Here is a 19,646-nt window from a genome sequence, read left to right as displayed (position 1 = left end):
AGAGAACACTTTGGTTAAGGAGCTGGTGGCCACGGGGGAAGAAAGGAGGCGACTATTCGAGAGGAGGCAGCCAGAGAAAAATAAATAATAATATATAAAAAGTCAGGGCCAATCATGATGCCAGAAGGCAAACTTCTGTCAGCCTAAAGTGAAAACGGAAGCAGGTTTACGAGGCTCTGCGTTCGGGTGAGAGCTGTGCAGGTATTCTGAGGAAGGTTAAAAGGATCTCAAGAAAATGGGTGATGTTTCGCGGAGGAAGGTGGAGAGGGGGAAAGCGGTAATGTGCCCCCACTTTGCTTGGGATTTCAGAGGCGCTAAGCATCCGTCAAGCCACTCCGAGAGGGATGGCTATTCTTCTGTGGCTCGCGATCCTGACACGGGCAAAGGTGCTCATTAGAAGAATGAAGCAGAGACGCCAGCAGCGAAACCCGCAGTCAGAAACTGGCCGGGCAGCGTTCACTGCCTCTTCGCCTGAGAGAGGGAGAGACTGAGAGAGAGAGAGAGAGATACAATCTCTCTCTCTCCACAGAGAGCAAAGGACTCGAAATTGCCGCTCTGCTGTAACCACCATGCAAATGACTTAATTGGGGCTTTCGGCAGATGGAGATGGTTTTGTCAACAACCCCAAAGGGGGCAATTTTTTTTTTTTTAAAATATAGCAGCAAGAGGGGGGGGGGCAAAAGCAAAGGAGGGGTTGCGATGCCACTGTTGTGTGGGGAGACCCATAGAAAGTCGTTTCATCTGGGCCCACCAGTAAGGGGAGATGGGAAGATTAGGCCACTCTTTCTAGTGCCTGCCCCACAAGCGATCAGCTGGGGCGACATAGATCCCTTTCTTGTAATAGGGAGTACAAGAGAAGCCTCCCGCCCCGCCCCGCAGTTTTGCCACCACGATCACCATCAAAATTGTACAGGGACACTTGACAAAGGAACAGCATCAGCAGCCAGGTCTCTGCCCCAAGGAGCTTGCAAAGGCAATCTCAACACTATACGACCATGGGAAGCCTTTTTACCAAATCCGAGAGAGGCGAAGGCCTGGAACCTCCCCCAATAAATAAGGAACCCCCCACTTTTTTCCTCCAAGGGTTTTTGGAAAAAAAATGGTCCCGTGCGAATTTGTTTGTATCCTCTCTCTCTCTCTCTCTCTCTCCCCCCCCCTCATTTTCTCTCTCCCCACTCCCCTGCTTCCCAGTCCCTCCTCTCCAAGGCTTCACATCTCTGATGAGACGATTGGTCCATCAGTAAGATGCTGGGTTTTGAGTTCTACACGCAAAGAGGGTGCTCTTCCCCTGAGCGACGGCCTCCCTCTCTAACAGGGGACTTAAGGGTTCCTTCAGGCTGGGCTCATTGGTACCTTGCTCACTCATGCCTCCCACTGTGGACATCCCAGGAGGCAGCAAACACCTGGGGAAAAGGCCACAGGGAAAGATGCGGCAGGGAGGGTGTATTGCGGCCAGGGGCCCATGCAGAGATGGGCCTGTGGCAAGACGAGACGGCCGCTTCGGGTGGGGGGGAGCCTCAGGGTGTCATTCAAGGACAGCCAGGGTGGTGTAATGGTTAGAGTGTTGGACTGGGACTCCAACAGGCCCACTTGGCCCTGACTCTGGGACTCTCAGCCTCACCGCCCTCACAGGGTTGTCGCGAGGATAAAATGGGGAGGAGGAAGACGGTGTAAAGCTCCTTGAGCTCCTTGCAAGAAGAAAAAAGGCAGGATATAAATGTAATAAATTAAATTAAATTAAAAGGTGGCAGATGGAGTTGGATCCCAGTGTACCGTCCACCAGGAATGTCATCCAGGCAAGTCCCACATAGAAGCAACCAGGAGGTCACCACCGCAGTATATAAGCTCTGCTTAACCTTGGGACCATGCGCTTAACCCACAGTCCCCACAGCCACTGGATGGAAGCCATAACCAGCCACAGCAGGTTCATCTTGCTTCTCTTTACTGCAGAATAACTAGCAAGGCTGATGGGAGCTGTAGTCCAACACCATCTGGAGGGCAGCATGCCCCCCGCGCTTGCTACAAAGCCAACTGAGACAGAAATTCTCAGTTGGAATAGGATTCTCCCCCACCCGCCGTTTTTTTCTTTGGAGGGGAGATCATTTGGTAATCCCACAGAAGACAGGCGGGAGTTGGGGGGCACAGAAGGGGAAGCAAGGCGCGTTTCTTTTCTTTCAGCGATGCAACGAAGAATTACCCAGCGGGGTGAGAAGAGGGGGTTTAACCTCTCCCTCCTCAACCCAACCGGTCTAGGAATTGCCCCCTTGGGCACGCACTTCTGGGCCTCTCCAGGGGAGGGCAAGAGCGAGTCACACAGAACACGTATAACCAGGGCAAGGGCAACACGGGCTGTCACTATTGCGCTCCTAACCACCACCCCCCATATAACAACAACAATACGCTGCAGCGGAAAAACAGACAGGAGCAAAGTTACTGCGCAAGGCAGGATGGATATAACGACCACAGAGGTATACATTGTAAAGGCTGGGCAGGGAGCCGAAAACCGGACGGTGGATTTGCTCGAAAGCGAAGGATGGCTTACAGTGGGCACTTAGGGGGCTGCGGAGAAACACACCTGGCTTGAGACCCACACACAGCCCCCCCCCCCCGCCTTGTGTCTTCAGGGGGTCGTGCTACCCGCTCGGGACAGCTCGGGGCAGCTCGGGGCATCACGCCTGATACTGCGCCAACGCTTCTGCCCAGCGAGAGCCTGCGCCACTGCCCTCCTGTCCCCCCCGCTTGCAACTTCCCTCCGCCTCGCCCCCAAATCCACCCCAGGGCTCACCTGCCCCCCTTTCTAATGCCACCCCCTCTCCTTCTGCCCCCAGCCCTTCCCGTGCCAGCACCCCGCTCCCCGACTTGCCCCTCTCTATCCGCCCACCCCCAACTCCGTTCCCAAGCTGCCCTCTTCCCTCACGTGCCCCGCGCCACCCCCCTTTGCTCTCCTTACCCCCCTTTGCTCTCCTTACCCCCTTTGCTCTCCTTACCCCCCCTTTTCTAACCTCGATCGCCCTTCAACACACCCCGCACCCACCACGCCTCCCCGGGCGCGCGCCGATGCGGCCACCCCGGCTGCCCGAAGCTCGCCCTTTCTCCGCGCCGGGGAGCGAGCAGCCAGCCAGCCAGCCAGCCAGCCTCCTTACCTCGGAAGCTACCCCGCAAGCCCCCCGCCGCCCTTCCCGGGCCCCGTCTCCCGCGGGCGGCCGGCCCGGCGCGCGCGCGTCGCGGGGAGGCCAACCGCGGAGTTGCCCCGCTGCGCTCGCTTACCTCGGGCGCCGGCGGCCGCGCCGTCCCTGCCGCGCTTGGCCGCTCCGGGGCTGGCGCCGGGCTCCATGGGGGGGGATCGCGCCACCCTCCGCCGCTGCAGCGGGCTCCGGGGGAACTCCGGGCAGCCGGCGGCGCTCCGGCAGCACCCGCTGGGCCGGCGGCTGGCTGAGGACGCGGCTCCGGCGGAGCAGGGGAGAGCAGTGGCGCTCCGAGGCGGCGGCGCTCGCGCAGGCCCCGCGCGGCCGGCAGGGGCGCCCCGACGCGGCCCTGCCCCGGCCCCTCCCTCCCTCCTCCGCGCCCTGCCTGCCCGCGCAACAGGCAGGAGTGACACCGGGGGAGCGGCCCCCGCCCCGGCTGGAAAATACGCGTCACCTGTTGGGTTGCGGCCTGGCACGCCCGCCCACGCCCAAGCAGGAGGCTCGTGATGCCTGCCGACCCCCGCGCCGTCACACCGGCGGAGCTTCCCCCTCTCCAGCCACCGCGTCCCCTTCTTGCGGCGGGGCTTACCAGCCGCATTCCTGTCTGTTACGTGACGCTGCTTCGTGGCCTCCAAAGAACCCCCCCCCCGCTTCCGCGCATTTAACAAGTGTACAACAGGCTGTAATTAAACGGGCAAAGCTCCCCAGGACATGCAGCTCCCTGGCTGGAAAATGCGCATCACCCTTGGGGTTTCGGCCTGTCGCCCAACCTGTGCCCCTGCCCTGAGCGCTGCGGATCCTATGCGTGACAGCTCCGAAACGGGTTGCCTTCAAACAGCTGGGACTTTTCCCCAAACCATCCTCCCTAGGTCGGAAAAAGCATCACCTGGCCTGCTACATGTCTACCTGTGACACGGTGCTTGCCGGGCCGCAATTAAACAGGTGAAGCTTTCACACATCAGGGCGTCACCCTGCTTGGAAAACATCACCAGTCGTATTTCTGCCTGGCATGCAAGCATTTGCCCTGCCTCGCCCCCCTCCCAGCTACATCATGTCAGAGCGCTGATCCCCCGAAAGGCTTCTATGACGAAGAACAGCACAGCAGGCAGTAATTAAACAGGTGAAGCTTTCCTGCAATCAGTGCATCACCTTGACTGGGGGGAAACATGACCGGTTGTATTTCCGCCTGTCATGCAGCACTTGCCTTGCCTGTGCTCCTCCGTTCTGCAGAAGACCATTTTAACCCCAGCCCAGAAGAGGCCTTGATGTCCTTTAAGAGCTGCGCACAGGTATTACTTAAACAGGTGAAGTGTTTCCATGCTCCCCGCCTGGAAAAACATTGCCAGTTGGATACCGACTTTCAGGCACACACGTGGCCTGCCCCTCCTGGTGGCTCTGCCTGTCCCTTAACCTTTTAAACTCTTCTAGAACGTTTCCTATGCCTCGCAATAGCTCCACAGACAGTAATTAAACAGGTGAAGCTTTGCTCCAGTGCATGCCCCTGTAGAAAAAAGCTGTGCAGGTATCTAAGCCACCCCTGTCCCTGCTCCTGTGAAAACAGGCTGGCTAATTATTGCTTCCCTGTATCTATAGCAGCTACAGCCAGAGCAGAAATTCAACAGGTGAAGCTTTAGAACACCATGCAAGTGGAGAGACGGGGAAAAGCTTCACCGGGCAGATTTCTGCCAATATCATACTGCCCTGATACAAATCTATGGTGTGACCAGCCTTCTGGTCACCCCATCTCAAAAAGGTTATTGTAGAGCTGGAAAAACGGCAGAAAAGGGCAACTGAAATGATCAAGGGGTTGGAGCAACTATGGGGGAAGGATACTGCTGGGGCTGGTTAGCTTAGAAAAATGGTGAGGAAGGGAGGTGTACAAAATTATGCCTGGTGGGGAGAAAGTGGAAAGGGAGGCATTTTCCTCCCTCTCTCATAATACTAGAACCCAAAGGGATCATCCCATGAAGCTGAATGGTGGGAGATTCAGGACAGATCAAAGGAAGGACTTCACACTGCACAGAGTTGAACTATGGAACTCACTGCCACAAGATGTCGTGAGGGCCTTCAATTTGGGTGGCTTATAAAGGGGATCAGACAGATTCATGGAGGAGAAGGCTATCCATGGCTCTGTATTACCTCCAGTATCAGAGATAGTATGCCTCTGTGTAGCAGTTGCTGGGGAACATGGGCAGGAGGGTGCTGTTGCACTCATGTCCTACTCGTGAGTTTCCCATCGGGGCATCTGGTTGGCTACTGTGGGAACAGAGTGCTGGACTAGACAGAAGCCTTTGCTCTGACGCCCACTGTACAAGTATGAAAAGGCTGTCTGAGCAAACAGGCACACCGAAGGATGGGATATAGTGTCAAATTTTAGTCGTGGTTATTTTATAGGGTGGTGGTATTTCGGTGGGTAATCGTTCTGAGCTGTTTTACATTTCGTACGTTTCAATTTTGTTGTGAGTCACCTTGGGGCTTATTTAAGAAGTCCAAGAAATGTCATTTTTTTTTTGGAAATGTAATGATTTATTTGTATGCTGACTGCCTATCAAGAAAATGGCACTCCAGGCTGCTTACAACGATAGATAAATAAAACTTGTTTAAAACAATAAAACAAATATATTAAAACACAATTAAAAACATAACAATAACAGAATAAACACTGCACCCATCCAACAGGCCCCCTTACATGTCAAATGCCTGCTTGAAAGGCCTGATGATGATAATAATAATAATAATAATAATAATGATGATGATGACAGGGAGGAGTAAAGAAGGGGTGGTCATCTTTTGCACCTGGAGTCATAGCAAAAAGCCTGATCTTAATTTCCTCTTTTTTCCCATGCAACCAATAAAGACTGCCAACTGATTAGGAAAACCCCCAGCCAGGCCTGCTTCTGTGTCTTTCACACTTGCACAATGCGGTCAGGACTTTTCATTAGGTATGTTGACGTCACATCTTGTTTTAAGAGAGCAACTCTATTTATGCATTTAAATTTTTGTTTTGTTTTGCAACTGATACTCTTTTGGGTGGGTGGGTGGCAAAGTCTTGGATTAGAAGCATTTTGTTGAAAAAAAAATATGCAGGGACCCTCCCCAAAGTTGCCACTGTCCCATTTCTCTTTCATTTAATGATTGCATGACAGACAAAGTCAACTGGTGGGGTTTCTCCAGCATCACCCCCCCCCCCCCGGTTTTCTAACTAGTTACTAGAGTTGCTGCCTTTTTATCGATTAATCAATCCTCCTGGCAGGGTGTGATTTTAAAAACGGCCTAACAGGCAGAATAACAACTGGTGTATCTCTGACCATGCAACCCCCTCCCCCAAGTACTTTCGAATCCATGCTTTGGGGACCCCACTGCCCGAGCTCCTTCCTGCAGGGAGACTGGTAGGATTCCAGATCCTTTAATACTTGCATTGATGGGCAGTAGTACAACAGGTGCAGCTCCTAGGCTTACAAAACCCATCTCCACCAAGAATCTTCCAACAGATGCCACTCGCCCTGCTTCCCTATCGTTTGTTCCTTTAGCAATTGCACCAGCAGGCAGAAATGCAACTGGCAAAGCTCACCCTGCACGTAACCCCGCCCCCCCCCCCGTGCCAGTGCCACCCACTTCCCTGTTTCCCACTGTTCATCCCGGCATTTCTTTACTTTGCCTCTCCCCCAGTGAGTCTCTTTTCCTTTTATCAGCTGTGCTCACAGGCAGAAAAGCAACTGGTGCACCTCTCCTGGCATCCAGCCCTCTTCACCCACTCCCCTTATGGATTTTCCAACAGGACTTGGGTTGCAATCATTTCCCCTCCCCGCCCAGATTTCTCAATACCTTAACATCTGCGTTAACAGGCAGAAATGCAACTGGTGCAGCTCCACCGGACGTCCAATTTCCCCTCCCCCGTCGCTACAAACGCATTTCTGCCGGACGCCACTTTTGTCCTCCGAGGCCGAGCTTCCGTTCCTTTAACAGCTGCATTGGCAGGCAGAAATACAGCCGGGGTAGCTCCCGCCGGCATGCAACCTCCCTCCCTCCCTCTCCTGCAAATAATTCCCCACTGGATGCCACTTTGACTTTCACCCCCCCACCCCTTTCTTGACAAATCTCATTCCTTTTTACCACTGCCTCACAGGCAGAAATGCGACCGGCGTAGCCCCGGGGGAGCGCGTGGAACCCCCCCCCCCAAATCCCGTTGCAAACAATTCCCCAAGGGATGCCACTGGGTCCTTCGTTTCCGCCCCACTCCTTCTCAGCCATTTGCTCGTTCCGCTGCGACAGGCAGCAATGCAACCGGTGCAGCTCCCCCCCCCCCAGCTGGGCGGCAGCGGCGGCAGCTCCGAAGAGCAGCGCTCGATTAGCCGGGGCTGGAGCTTCGCCCGCCACATTACACAACCGCTTCTCGCTTCTGCGGCTCGGTGTCAGTCCAGCCCAGGCGCTGGATCGGGGCCAGCAGCCCCGCCTGGCCCGGGCGGTAAACACGGCCGCGCAGGCAGCCACGCGGGGGCCGCGTGACTCCCCCTGCCCATCACCCCGCGCAGCCCCGCCCACTCCCGCCCTGCCCCAGCAAGCCCCGCCCCCTCCCCCGGTCGGCACGTGCGGCTGGGCATGGGGCTTGGAGGGACGGGCGAGGGAGCTCGGGCGTCTGTTTCTCTCTCTCTCTCTCTCTCTCTCTCTCCCGCGTTGCCTGTTGCAGCTTTGCCCAAACTGGTGTCTTTCAGAAGTCGGGGACTACAGCTCCCATCCTCCCCGGCTACGGAGAAAAACCACCCTGCCCGATCAAAGATCAGGCCGAAGCGCGCGGCCCTGGGTACTCTTTGAATCGAGGCTGGAGCTGCACCGGCGGAGTTTCTGCCTGTCACGGGGAACTCGTTGCCGGAGATGACGGCTGGCGCGCAAGGCTCTCGTTCTTAGCTTGGGAGGGGGGGTGCTGGAATCTCCCACATGCAAATGAGGAGCTCTAATCACTAGACAAGCCTTCCCTATTCTGGTGTCCTTCAGACGGTTGGCGTTCAACACCCATCAGCCAGCATGGCCAGTGGTCAGGAATACTGGGTGCCATCCAGATAGTTCAGCCTCATCTTCAGGCTTCAGCACCCATCAGCCAGCATGGCCAGTGGTCAGGAATACTGGGCGCCATCCAGATAGTTCAGCCTCATCTTGAGCCTTCAACACCCATCAGCCAGCATGGCCAGTGGTCAGGAATACTGGGTGCCATCCTGGCATCAGCTGGATGCCATCCAGATAGTTCAGCCTCATCTTGAGGCTTCACCACCCATCAGCCAGCATGTCCAGTGGTCAGGAATACTGGGCGCCATCCTGGCACCCAACCGGATCCCATCCAGATAGTTCAGCCTCATCTTGAGGCTTCAGCACCCATCAGCCAGCATGTCCAGTGGTCAGGAATACTGGGTGCCATCCTGGCACCCAACCGGATGCCATCCAGATAGTTCAGCCTCATCTTGAGGCTTCAGCACCCATCAGCCAGCATGTCCAGTGGTCAGGAATACTGGGCGCCATCCTGGCACCCAACCGGATGCCATCCAGATAGTTCAGCCTCATCTTGAGCCTTCAACACCCATCAGCCAGCATGGCCAGTGGTCAGGAATACTGGGTGCCATCCTGGCAGCCAACCGGATGCCATCCAGATAGTTCAGCCTCATCTTGAGGCTTCAGCACCCATCAGCCAGCATGGCCAGTGGTCAGGAATACTGGGTGCCATCCTGGCAGCCAACCGGATGCCATCCAGATAGTTCAGCCTCATCTTGAGGCTTCAGCACCCATCAGCCAGCATGGCCAGTGGTCAGGAATACTGGGTGCCATCCAGGCACCCAATCGGATGCCATCCAGATAGTTCAGCCTCATCTTGAGGCTTCAGCACCCATCAACCAGCATGTCCAGTGGTCAGGAATACTGGGTGCCATCCAGATAGTTCAGCCTCATCTTGAGGCTTCAGCACCCATCAGCCAGCATGGCCAGTGGTCAGGAATACTGGGTGCCATCCTGGCAGCCAACCGGATGCCATCCAGATAGTTCAGCCTCATCTTGAGCCCTCAACACCCACCAGCCAGCATGCCCAGTGGTCAGGAATACTGGGCGCCATCCTGGCAGCCAACCGGATGCCATCCAGATAGTTCAGCCTCATCTTGAGGCTTCAGCACCCACCAACCAGCATGTCCAGTGGTCAGGAATACTGGGTGCCATCCAGATAGTTCAGCCTCATGTTGAGGCTTCACCACCCATCAGCCAGCATGTCCAGTGGTCAGGAATACTGGGCGCCATCCTGGCACCCAACCGGATCCCATCCAGATAGTTCAGCCTCATCTTGAGGCTTCAGCACCCATCAGCCAGCATGTCCAGTGGTCAGGAATACTGGGTGCCATCCTGGCACCCAACCGGATGCCATCCAGATAGTTCAGCCTCATCTTGAGGCTTCAGCACCCATCAGCCAGCATGTCCAGTGGTCAGGAATACTGGGCGCCATCCTGGCACCCAACCGGATGCCATCCTGGCAGCCAACCGGATGCCATCCAGATAGTTCAGCCTCATCTTGAGCCTTCAACACCCATCAGCCAGCATGGCCAGTGGTCAGGAATACTGGGTGCCATCCTGGCAGCCAACCGGATGCCATCCAGATAGTTCAGCCTCATCTTGAGGCTTCAGCACCCATCAGCCAGCATGGCCAGTGGTCAGGAATACTGGGTGCCATCCTGGCAGCCAACCGGATGCCATCCAGATAGTTCAGCCTCATCTTGAGGCTTCAGCACCCATCAGCCAGCATGGCCAGTGGTCAGGAATACTGGGTGCCATCCAGGCACCCAATCGGATGCCATCCAGATAGTTCAGCCTCATCTTGAGGCTTCAGCACCCATCAGCCAGCATAGCCAGTGGTCAGGAATACTGGGCGCCATCCTGGCAGCCAACCGGATGCCATCCAGATAGTTCAGCCTCATCTTGAGGCTTCAGCACCCATCAACCAGCATGTCCAGTGGTCAGGAATACTGGGTGCCATCCAGATAGTTCAGCCTCATGTTGAGGCTTCAGCACCCATCAGCCAGCATGTCCAGTGGTCAGGAATACTGGGCGCCATCCTGGCACCCAACCGGATCCCATCCAGATAGTTCAGCCTCATCTTGAGGCTTCAGCACCCATCAGCCAGCATGTCCAGTGGTCAGGAATACTGGGTGCCATCCTGGCACCCAACCGGATGCCATCCAGATAGTTCAGCCTCATCTTGAGGCTTCAGCACCCATCAGCCAGCATGTCCAGTGGTCAGGAATACTGGGCGCCATCCTGGCACCCAACCGGATGCCATCCTGGCACCCAACCGGATGCCATCCAGATAGTTCAGCCTCATCTTGAGCCTTCAACACCCATCAGCCAGCATGGCCAGTGGTCAGGAATACTGGGTGCCATCCTGGCACCAGCTGGATGCCATCCAGATAGTTCAGCCTCATCTTGAGGCTTCAGCACCCATCAGCCAGCATGGCCAGTGGTCAGGAATACTGGGTGCCATCCAGTTAGTTCAGCCTCATCTTGAGCCTTCAGCACCCATCAGCCAGCATGGCCAGTGGTCAGGAATACTGGGCGCCATCCTGGCACCCAACCGGATGCCATCCAGATAGTTCAGCCTCTTCTTGAGCCTTCAACACCCATCAGCCAGCATGGCCAGTGGTCAGGAATACTGGGTGCCATCCTGGCACCAGCTGGATGCCATCCAGATAGTTCAGCCTCATCTTGAGGCTTCAGCACCCATCAGCCAGCATGGCCAGTGGTCAGGAATACTGGACGCCATCCTGGCACCCAACCGGATGCCATCCAGATAGTTCAGCCTCATCTTGAGCCCTCAACACCCATCAGCCAGCATGGCCAGTGGTCAGGAATACTGGGTGCCATCCTGGCACCAGCTGGATGCCATCCAGATAGTTCAGCCTCATCTTGAGGCTTCAGCACCCATCAGCCAGCATGGTCAGTGGTCAGGAATACCGGGTGCCATCCAGATAGTTCAGCCTCATCTTGAGCCTTCAACACCCATCAGCCAGCATGGCCAGTGGTCAGGAATACTGGGTGCCATCCTGGCACCCAACTGGATCCCATCCAGATAGTTCAGCCTCATCTGGATGGCACCAGGCTGGGCGAAGGCAGCAATAAACAAGTGAAATGAAAATTTGGATGAAATAAAACCCGAGTTTCCCTTGCTCTAGTGCAAGAATAGTGCAATTCTATTCTAATTGAATAGAATAAATCTATTCAATTTAGATTTTCCCTTCCAGAATTCTATTCTCAGCAGTCAATACCCCTAGCAAGAAATGAATTCAGCTGCAATCCTATACAGATTTACCTGGGAGTAAGTCCCATTGAACTCAGCTGGACTTACTTCGGAGCAGACACGAGCAGGATTGCACAATTCATCTCTTGTTTCCCCTTTCAAATGCAAAGGTAGGGTGTTAAATTGCACATAACAGACAGATCCTGTAGAATAGATAAAGTAGCCATTAGCATATATGCTTACTTGGAAGTAACTGTCATTAAGTTCTATGGGAGTTACTCCCAAGTACGCATGCAGTGGATAATACTTTTTTATTTTATTCTGGAAAACATTCTGCCCTGTACTTTTCTTACTAAAATGGTCATGTTTTTAAAAGATTGCTATTTTATTATTTGCTGTTTTTAAACTGCCTCTGTGTGTGTGCATGTGTGTTTTTAAAAGATGTGACGATTGTATTGATTTTATGTAAATCGTATTTAATTGTATTTACATTGCATTTAACTGGAGTTTATTGTGTTTTATTTTGTATTTATGCACATTGCCCAGAGAGCTTCAGCTGGTGACTTACAAGTTGAAAGAATGAATGAATGATAAATTAAAACTTGCCCTTCTCTTTTTATTGTCGGAAACACCAAACGGCCGCACCGCAGACAGAATTTCAGCTGGTGCAGCTTTCTGCTATATCTGCGTCTCCTTGCCAGAAAATGTGATTTGAATGGCATTTAAAAAAGAAAAGTGTTGGACAAATTCTCAGATGAGAAGAGGAGCGTAGGGAGCTGCTTTAGACAGAGTCAGACCTTGGTCCATCTAGGCCTGTATTGCCAACACAGAGTTTCAGGCAGGAGTTTTTTTTCCTGCCCCCTACCTGGAGATGCCAGGGATCAAAGTGGGGACCTCCTGCATGCAAAGCAGGGACTCCGCCACCGAGCTACAGCCCCTGATGGCTATCAGTGATAACTCCAATTGGTTGATCAAACTCTTTATGGACTGCCTTTTGGCCGCAAAGAGGGGTAGAACATAAAAACATCAGGACAGCCCTGCTGGCTCAGACCAGGGGTCAATCTAGACCAGCATTCTGTTCACACAGTGACCAGCCGGCAGCCCACAGGAAACCCACAAGCAGGACATGAGTGCAACAGCAGCCTCCCACCCATGTTCCCCATACACCATGCAACTGGTGTACATAGCCGTACTGCCTCTGCTACTGAGGGTATCATATAGCCATCGGGACTACTAGCTATTGATACCCTTGTTCTCCACGAATTTGCCAAGCTGGTGTACAAACTGAAATACCAACTGGAACTAAGGCCTGGTTTGCATGTAACTGCAACCCGGACTAAGGGTTGACAATGGGTTGTCGTTGAATCGTGGCTTGATGTTGAAGCGTGGGTTGTCGTTACGCGCGAACCTTGCACTGTGGTTTAACTATGGGTTGCTAACCACGAAAGAGAAGCCATGGTTTGTTGTTGGGTTGTGAACTCCGGGTGGCTCGCGGTTAACAGCCCGGAGTTAAACCACAGTGCAGGGTTCGCACATAACAACAACCCACGATTCAACGACAGCCCATACTCCGGGTTGTCGGTGCATGCGAACCAGCTATAAGTTGGAGTAGGCAACTTGGTGTCCTCTAGATATGGTGGAGTGCAACTCCCATCATCCCCAGCCAGCATGGCCAAGGGTGAGGGTTGATGGGAGTTGTAAGGGTTGATGGGAGTTGTAGATCAAAACATCTAGAAGTCACCAGGGTTGCCTGCCCCTGAACTATGGGATGAAAGAGAGAACCTTAAAACCAAGGCAGCAGCTTCTCATCCTGATTTAACCCAAAACTCTCTAGGCAAAGGCAGTCTACCTGTGAACTACCATCTTTGCAAAAACAAAGCAAAACAAAACACAGATGACAGAAGGATTGCGTTCAGACATGGCGAGAGGATGGCGTTCAGGCCGAGGAAGCTCACACAGGCGAGTGTGCCCTCTGGAACAGGGGGTGGGCAGTTTCCAAATGCCCTGGAATCTTGGAAGGATGGGAACGTGATCCAAAAGGCTGATGGGGAAATGGAGGCCGACACCCTAGAAGTCAACCCTTCCCTGTAGGGTGATGTGACGGCCCCATTCAACTCCCCACCCCCTTTTCGAGTGGGCACACCCATGCTTTCCCCAGGGGTAATTGCTGTTTACGAGGGATTATTTTTGGGGCACATGGATCCTTGCCTGACGCCGGGGGCGGTGGGATGGGGTGGCACGTGGGCAGGGCGATTGCACGTCTGGGGCAGAGCTAGCTTGGCTTGTCCTGCCACCTCCTCCAGCTTTGTGCCTCTGATTCGCTCACTGGCGGTGCCAAGTTGTCGACTGCATTCCCACCCAGGGCAGGTGCCACTCTCTTTTCCCCGCCTAGGAAGGCTGCTGTGCTTTCCACGACTGGGTGATATAACACGGCAATTGCACAAATGCAGCCTTACCAGCACGGCAGCTGTGCGCTCGCTGATGTAAGGCCAAGAGACAGGAACCAGGAAATTCCCAGGAAGTTCCCAGCTCATATTTCTCCCCCTGCAACCCACAACCCACTCAGCATTTGCAATGCTGCAATGATAACCGCATGAGCCAACCTTGCAGGGTTGTTGTTATTGTAAGGATCACAAGGAGAGGATGTTGGCAAGGTGCTTGAATATGCTCGCACGCTTTATGAAGGCCTCAGTGTTATCAGGGTAGAGGGTGGACAGGCAGGGTTGCCAACTGACCACAAAAACTGGCATGGATGGCTCCTCTACTCTTAATTAAAGCTTGAGCTGCAGAAACTGGCAGCTGGAGCCTTTCCTGGTGTGGAGAGACACGTGATCATATCTGCAGATCAAGCAGCTGCGAAAGGAAGAAGAGGAGGAGCTGGTAAAAAGAAAAGAAAAACGTAGCTGTAGTGTAGCTCTAAGGGGTACTTGCCAACTGACCGGCAAAACCAGGCTGGCCTGGTCCTCCCCATTTAACATCAGTGTGAAGTGTAAAAAGGTGAAGTGTAGACATCAGCAGATGAAAGGTTTTTTCATTGCGCAGAGACAAGCATGATCAGCTCTGAGCTTCAGGTTTTTCTTAAAGGCAGAGGAGCGGGGACTGGTAAAAAAAATTGGCAGCTCTAGCTATAAGCTGAGAATCCCCCATCTGGATTCAGATTTTTACCTCAGCCACAAACAACACCATAGGGGATTTCAGGCAAACCACTATTATCTCAGCATCCATGTCTGCAAAATAGGGATAATAAGTCCTTCCTTCCTTCCTTCCTTCCAGGGTTGCCATGAGGATTATTGAGATATATGTAAGTGAAGGGCTTTGAACATTCAAAGTAATAAACAAACTCTGCTTGCTCTCCCTCCCTTTTCCCAGTTCTGGCTTCAGAGGTTCCATCAGGCCCATGAACATCCAAAACTATCTTAAGGACCAGACTTTCAGACACAATCCCAGTTTATCTTGACAGTCATGAAACAACCGCAGTGGTTACTTACTGGTCCATTTCTGGGCACAATTCAAAGTGCTGGTTCCACTTGCGTAGTTGGATCTCTTCTCTTGCATCGACCTCCTCCAGTCTTACATTCATCCACGGAGGTCTTAGTCCAAATCCTTTCAAAAGTGTACACCGAAGCCTATCTTAAGGACTAGAACCCTGACTGGATTTGGCGACTGGGGATAAGGACTTCTCTGCTGTGGCACCTTGAATGATCTTCCCAAGGGGTCTCACTTGGAATGGATCTATTCACATTTTTAGATCTGTTTATGTTGGAGTGTTATTTGCTTTATTGAGATTGCACTGATCAAGCTGTTTTAACATTATTAATATTAGTTAGGTTTTTATTTTAATTTAAATAAAATAAAATTGAAACAGACTCTAGATTGAAGGGAGGGGCAGGAATATTTGCAAACAAACTTCATCAGGATGTGCTTGCCACAGCCTGATAGCATGTGAGCTCGCTTTAGGAATAATTACCTGTCTCCCCCCCCCCCCCCGCAGCCCCACTGCATTTTCCTTCATTTTGCTCCCTCTCTGGTGAAACTGAAATGGTTAGTTGTGGGGAAACCCCTTCTTTTTCACAGGATTGCACAGGACAGTGAAGAAAACCCATGAAATTGTCAAGGAGTTCTTTTCCCCTTCTTAATTCTCAAGATTTAGGCCCCCGCTTTCTATAAAATATTCAGGGTGGTACCTTATTGGCACCGGGGTTTCTTCGGAGAACAGAACAGAACCCCCCTACATACACTATGTCAGTTTCACCAAATGTGTCAGTTTCACCTAGCCATGAGTTGGGGAAATTTGCAAAAAACTGTGAAATTGGCTAGATTTTCCCATGGTATATTTTGCATTGGTAGGAGAGGTTAAAAATGCAAAAGAACTGCTCCCAAATTGTATAAAACTCTGTGGAAAAATGCTGGGTGGAGGACTTTAAAAAGAAGAGCATACATTTATTCAGAGGCAACACAAAAAGCAGGAACGCTGAAATGTGACTGTAAAACCTACCATAAAGCGAGGGCATCATTTGATCTAAAATATGGATTCTAAAAGATATATTTAAAACTGTGTACCTTGCTTTTGCACATGCATACCGATTGTGGGAGAGAGACCCAAAGCATCTTAAGGCTGTGATCTTATACCTGCTTACCTGTGACTAAGCCCTATTGAACTCAGTGGGCTTTACTTCTGAGCAGACATGTACAACTGCACAGTAAGTCGCCCACCTGAAAGGGGTATCTGCAAGGACGTTGCTAGTCCTGCTTTGTCATGTCAGCAAAGTATCTTTTTGGAGGAGATTCCATTTGCTGGGCCCTGTCTAGGTAAGCTGTGCCTCTGTGCCAATGCAAAGCGCTTCTGAAATAGTGAGCTCTCCCACTCGCCATGGGACGCACCGAGTTCAAAGGCAGAGGATCCCCTCCCGCGCGCGGTGAAGCTTAATTTCCCAACTTGGGCCAGCTTCACCCTAAACAAAGCTCTTGGCAACCCATGGAGGCATCCCAAAGTAAACATGCATATTATGATATATTAAGAACCTGGTAATCAATTCCTCTCTCTCTTGGTTATGTCTGCCTTGTGGTGCAAAGCAACTGTCTGTCAGGGGTTGGCAGAAAAAAGATCAGGATGGACTGGTAGTTCTCAGATGATTTGCAGTAGATCTCCAAGGGTTACTGACTGCCAAGGAGAGCAAGTGAAATTGCGAGAGGGGGGTGGGAGGAACTGGCCGGCCTTGCAATGCCTTCTCAGCCTCGGTCTTCCTCGTTTCTAAAATGGGATTCGTTGCTTCTGACCAGGTCTTCATTCAGTTTGGCTAGCCAGGTTTATTTATTTATTTATTTATTTATTTATTTACAATATTTGGGCAGAGGATGAGATGGCTAGATAGCATCACCGATGCAATGAATATGGACTTGAGCACGCTCCGGGAGAGAGCGCAGGACAGGAAGGCCTGGCGTGCTCTGGTCCATGGGGTCACGAAGAGTCGGACACGACTGAACGACCATATCTAGAACAGATTTCGGAGCGGTGAACAGAGATAAAACAGTCAAAGGATAAAAAGATGAAAACACCAGATTAAAATTATGCTATTTTTAAAAAACAGAATACCAATAAAAACGGTGACTGGTCAATTAAGGAGTGCCTCCTGGAAGAATGCTGTTTTCAGGAGGTGCTGGAAACAGCATAGTGTTGGCGCCCGCCTGGTCTCCAGGGGCAGGGAGTTCCAAAGAAAGGGGGCCACCACACTGAAGGCTCTTCTTCTGGTGGACTCCAATCGGGCCATAGGTCCAGGAACATGCCCCCCGATGACCTCAGTGGCCAGACAGGTTGGTAAGGGAGAAGGCGCTCTCTCAGGTATCCTGGTCCCAAGTTGCTGAGTGAATTGTGATAGAATCCCTGATTACTTGTAACTCACAAGTAGATTTATATCCCTGGGCCTGAGACTCTGGCCTCATCCATTGGACAGAAAACTACAGGCCACTAGAAGGATCCGGCCCACATTTCCTGGGATAAACTTCAGGACAAGGGGGAGCCCAACTGAATCCCCTCCATCAGCCAGGGAATGAACACCTGCAGGGAACTGGTCCCTTCCAGAAAGAACACCTGTAGGAACATTGAAACTAAGAACTTCTGTCCGAGGTTTACTTTTTTCCTCCTCCCTCCCAATCCCTTTTCCTCTTGTGTCATGTCTTTTGCATGCCTGAAGGCAGGAGTTGTTTCATTATTAATCTTTGTAAGCTGCTTTAGGGGCCTTGGGGGGGGGGACTGAAGAGTGGGGTAAAATGCTGTAAATAAATAATAAAGATTTTGCCCCGAGACAGACCACAGACCACAGTAAACAACAAAATAGATCCCACGAGGCTGAGGTCTACCTGTCTGTGCACCTGGGAGTCACAGGAACCAGGTGGGACCACGAGACACTGAGGTCATGCTCGTTGCTTGCCAAGGAGTCCCAGGGTGGTCTTTTAATTTTTTAAAAAATGAACAATTCTATATAATTACACATAATCTAAAATGGGAGTAGAATATTCATTTTCTTCTTTAGTACAGCACCCATGTATATCCCACCCTTCCTCCAAGGAGCCCAAGGCAGGGATTGTGGTCCTTCCCCATCCCATTTTATCCTTACGACACCCCTACAAGGTAGGTTAGGCTTGCGAATCGAATTGCCAGCCGTTCCAGACGGACCTTAGCAGCTGTCGAGTGAAACGGGAGGCTGCGTGTTGCGTAGTGTCTTGCAGTGCAATCCTATACTTCTGTCTACTCAGAAGTAAGTGTCACTGAATTCAGCGGGTCTCACTTCCATGGAAATGGGCATAGGAGTTTGGCGGGCTTCGCATTCGTGCACTTGTGTAACTTTGTAAAATACCTATTTTTACTTCATTTGTACCTGGCCTTTCTCCCACTGTGGAACTCAAGGTTATGTACATAGAATTGGAGTGGTAAGGGAACTCAGAGGTCCTATAGTCCAAACCACTGTTCAATGCAGGCATCTTACAGCTCCAGCATTCCTGAAAGATAGTTGTTGAGCCTCTGCTTACAGGCCTTCAGCAAAGGCGTGCGCGCCACCGCCCAAAGCAGCCTGCTGTCTGTCGAACAGCTCTTACCATCAGGGAGAAGTTTCTCCTAATGTTCAGCCAACATCTGCTTCCCTGCAACGTCCAACCTTGGGTTCCAGTCCTGGAGTGACAGAGGACAGGTCTGCCCGCTCTTCTGTTAGACAGCCCTGCAGAGATGTGCAGACAGCACTCGTGTCCCCAGATATCTGGAGGGAACAGAAGATGGAGCAAACTTGAAAAGAGTTATACTGAAGGACAGACAAATCCGTGGAGGTGAGACTGATCCATATTCATTGCCTAGGCTCTGATCTGCTTCTGTTTCCCCAGTTGGCTAGCTTAAAGCACAGACCGATGCTCAGGCCCTGAAATGGCTCTGGGTGTGTCCCAGGACTTACATCCCTGGGCGGAAAGAACGTCATTCCCTTTCTGCCCCACTCTCCCCCACACTCTCCCCCCCCCACAAACGCCCCTATTCCATCCCGCTTGGAATCATCGTAGGCCGATCCCCAGAGCCACACTGCCCCCTAGCGGCATCCTGCATCACCCCGGCCAGATCCGAGATACCGCTGTTCAGTCATGCCAACCTCTGAGGGTGCTGCTGCCAGATGGTTATATAACCAGGGCGCTGACTCACATACTTTTGATCACAGGGTTGTTCCTGGGCGGGGTGCACTGAAAGAACAAAATATCTGGGTTCCAGGAAAGTTGTGAGGAATGGCCCTGAAGGGCTGGGGACAGGTCGTGCCTCATGCCTGGAGAACTCGACTGCCGAATGAGAGCTTGGGAAAAGGTGCCCAGCTGAAATCAGTGTTGCAGAGGGTGGGGTGGGGGCCAAAAGGACGAAAAGAAGCAGACTCAGAGGGGCTGCCCCTCCCACTCCACCCATCATCCAAATTCACAGCATGTCCAGAGCTGTGCGATAAAAAGGGCCATTTTAGAGCAGGAGCATTTCTGGCGCAACAGACGAGCATTTATGAGCATTTCATGAGCATGTCTGGCCCAACACAGGAGCATTTCTGAGCATTTCAGGCCCAACACAGGATCATTTCTGAGCATTTCAGGAGCATTTCTGGCCCAGCACAGGAGCATTTCTGAGCATTTCACGAGCAGTTCCGGCCCAGCACAGGAGCATTTCTGAGCATTTCACGAGCAGTTCT

The 19,646-nt window shown here is 52.3% G+C and overlaps 1 protein-coding gene across 1 annotated transcript in view; it reads right to left on the bottom strand.

The window, feature by feature from the left end:
• The window catches only part of RORC (RAR related orphan receptor C), a 94,945-nt gene extending 91,436 nt beyond the window's left edge, over nucleotides 1-3,509 (bottom strand). Inside the window, exon 1 of the mRNA XM_084824162.1 lies at nucleotides 3,268-3,509. Coding sequence (XP_084680288.1) covers nucleotides 3,268-3,334 — 67 coding nt within the window. The 5' untranslated portion in view covers nucleotides 3,335-3,509. The remainder of the gene's footprint in view (nucleotides 1-3,267) is intronic.
• Nucleotides 3,510-19,646: the final 16,137 nt, after the last annotated feature.

Source organism: Heloderma suspectum, chromosome 17 (genome assembly GCF_057233095.1).
Source record: "Heloderma suspectum isolate Gila_16-S chromosome 17, 16-S_ref, whole genome shotgun sequence".
Classification (NCBI taxonomy): domain Eukaryota; kingdom Metazoa; phylum Chordata; class Lepidosauria; order Squamata; family Helodermatidae; genus Heloderma; species Heloderma suspectum.
This window is presented reverse-complemented; position numbering and strand designations above follow the sequence as displayed.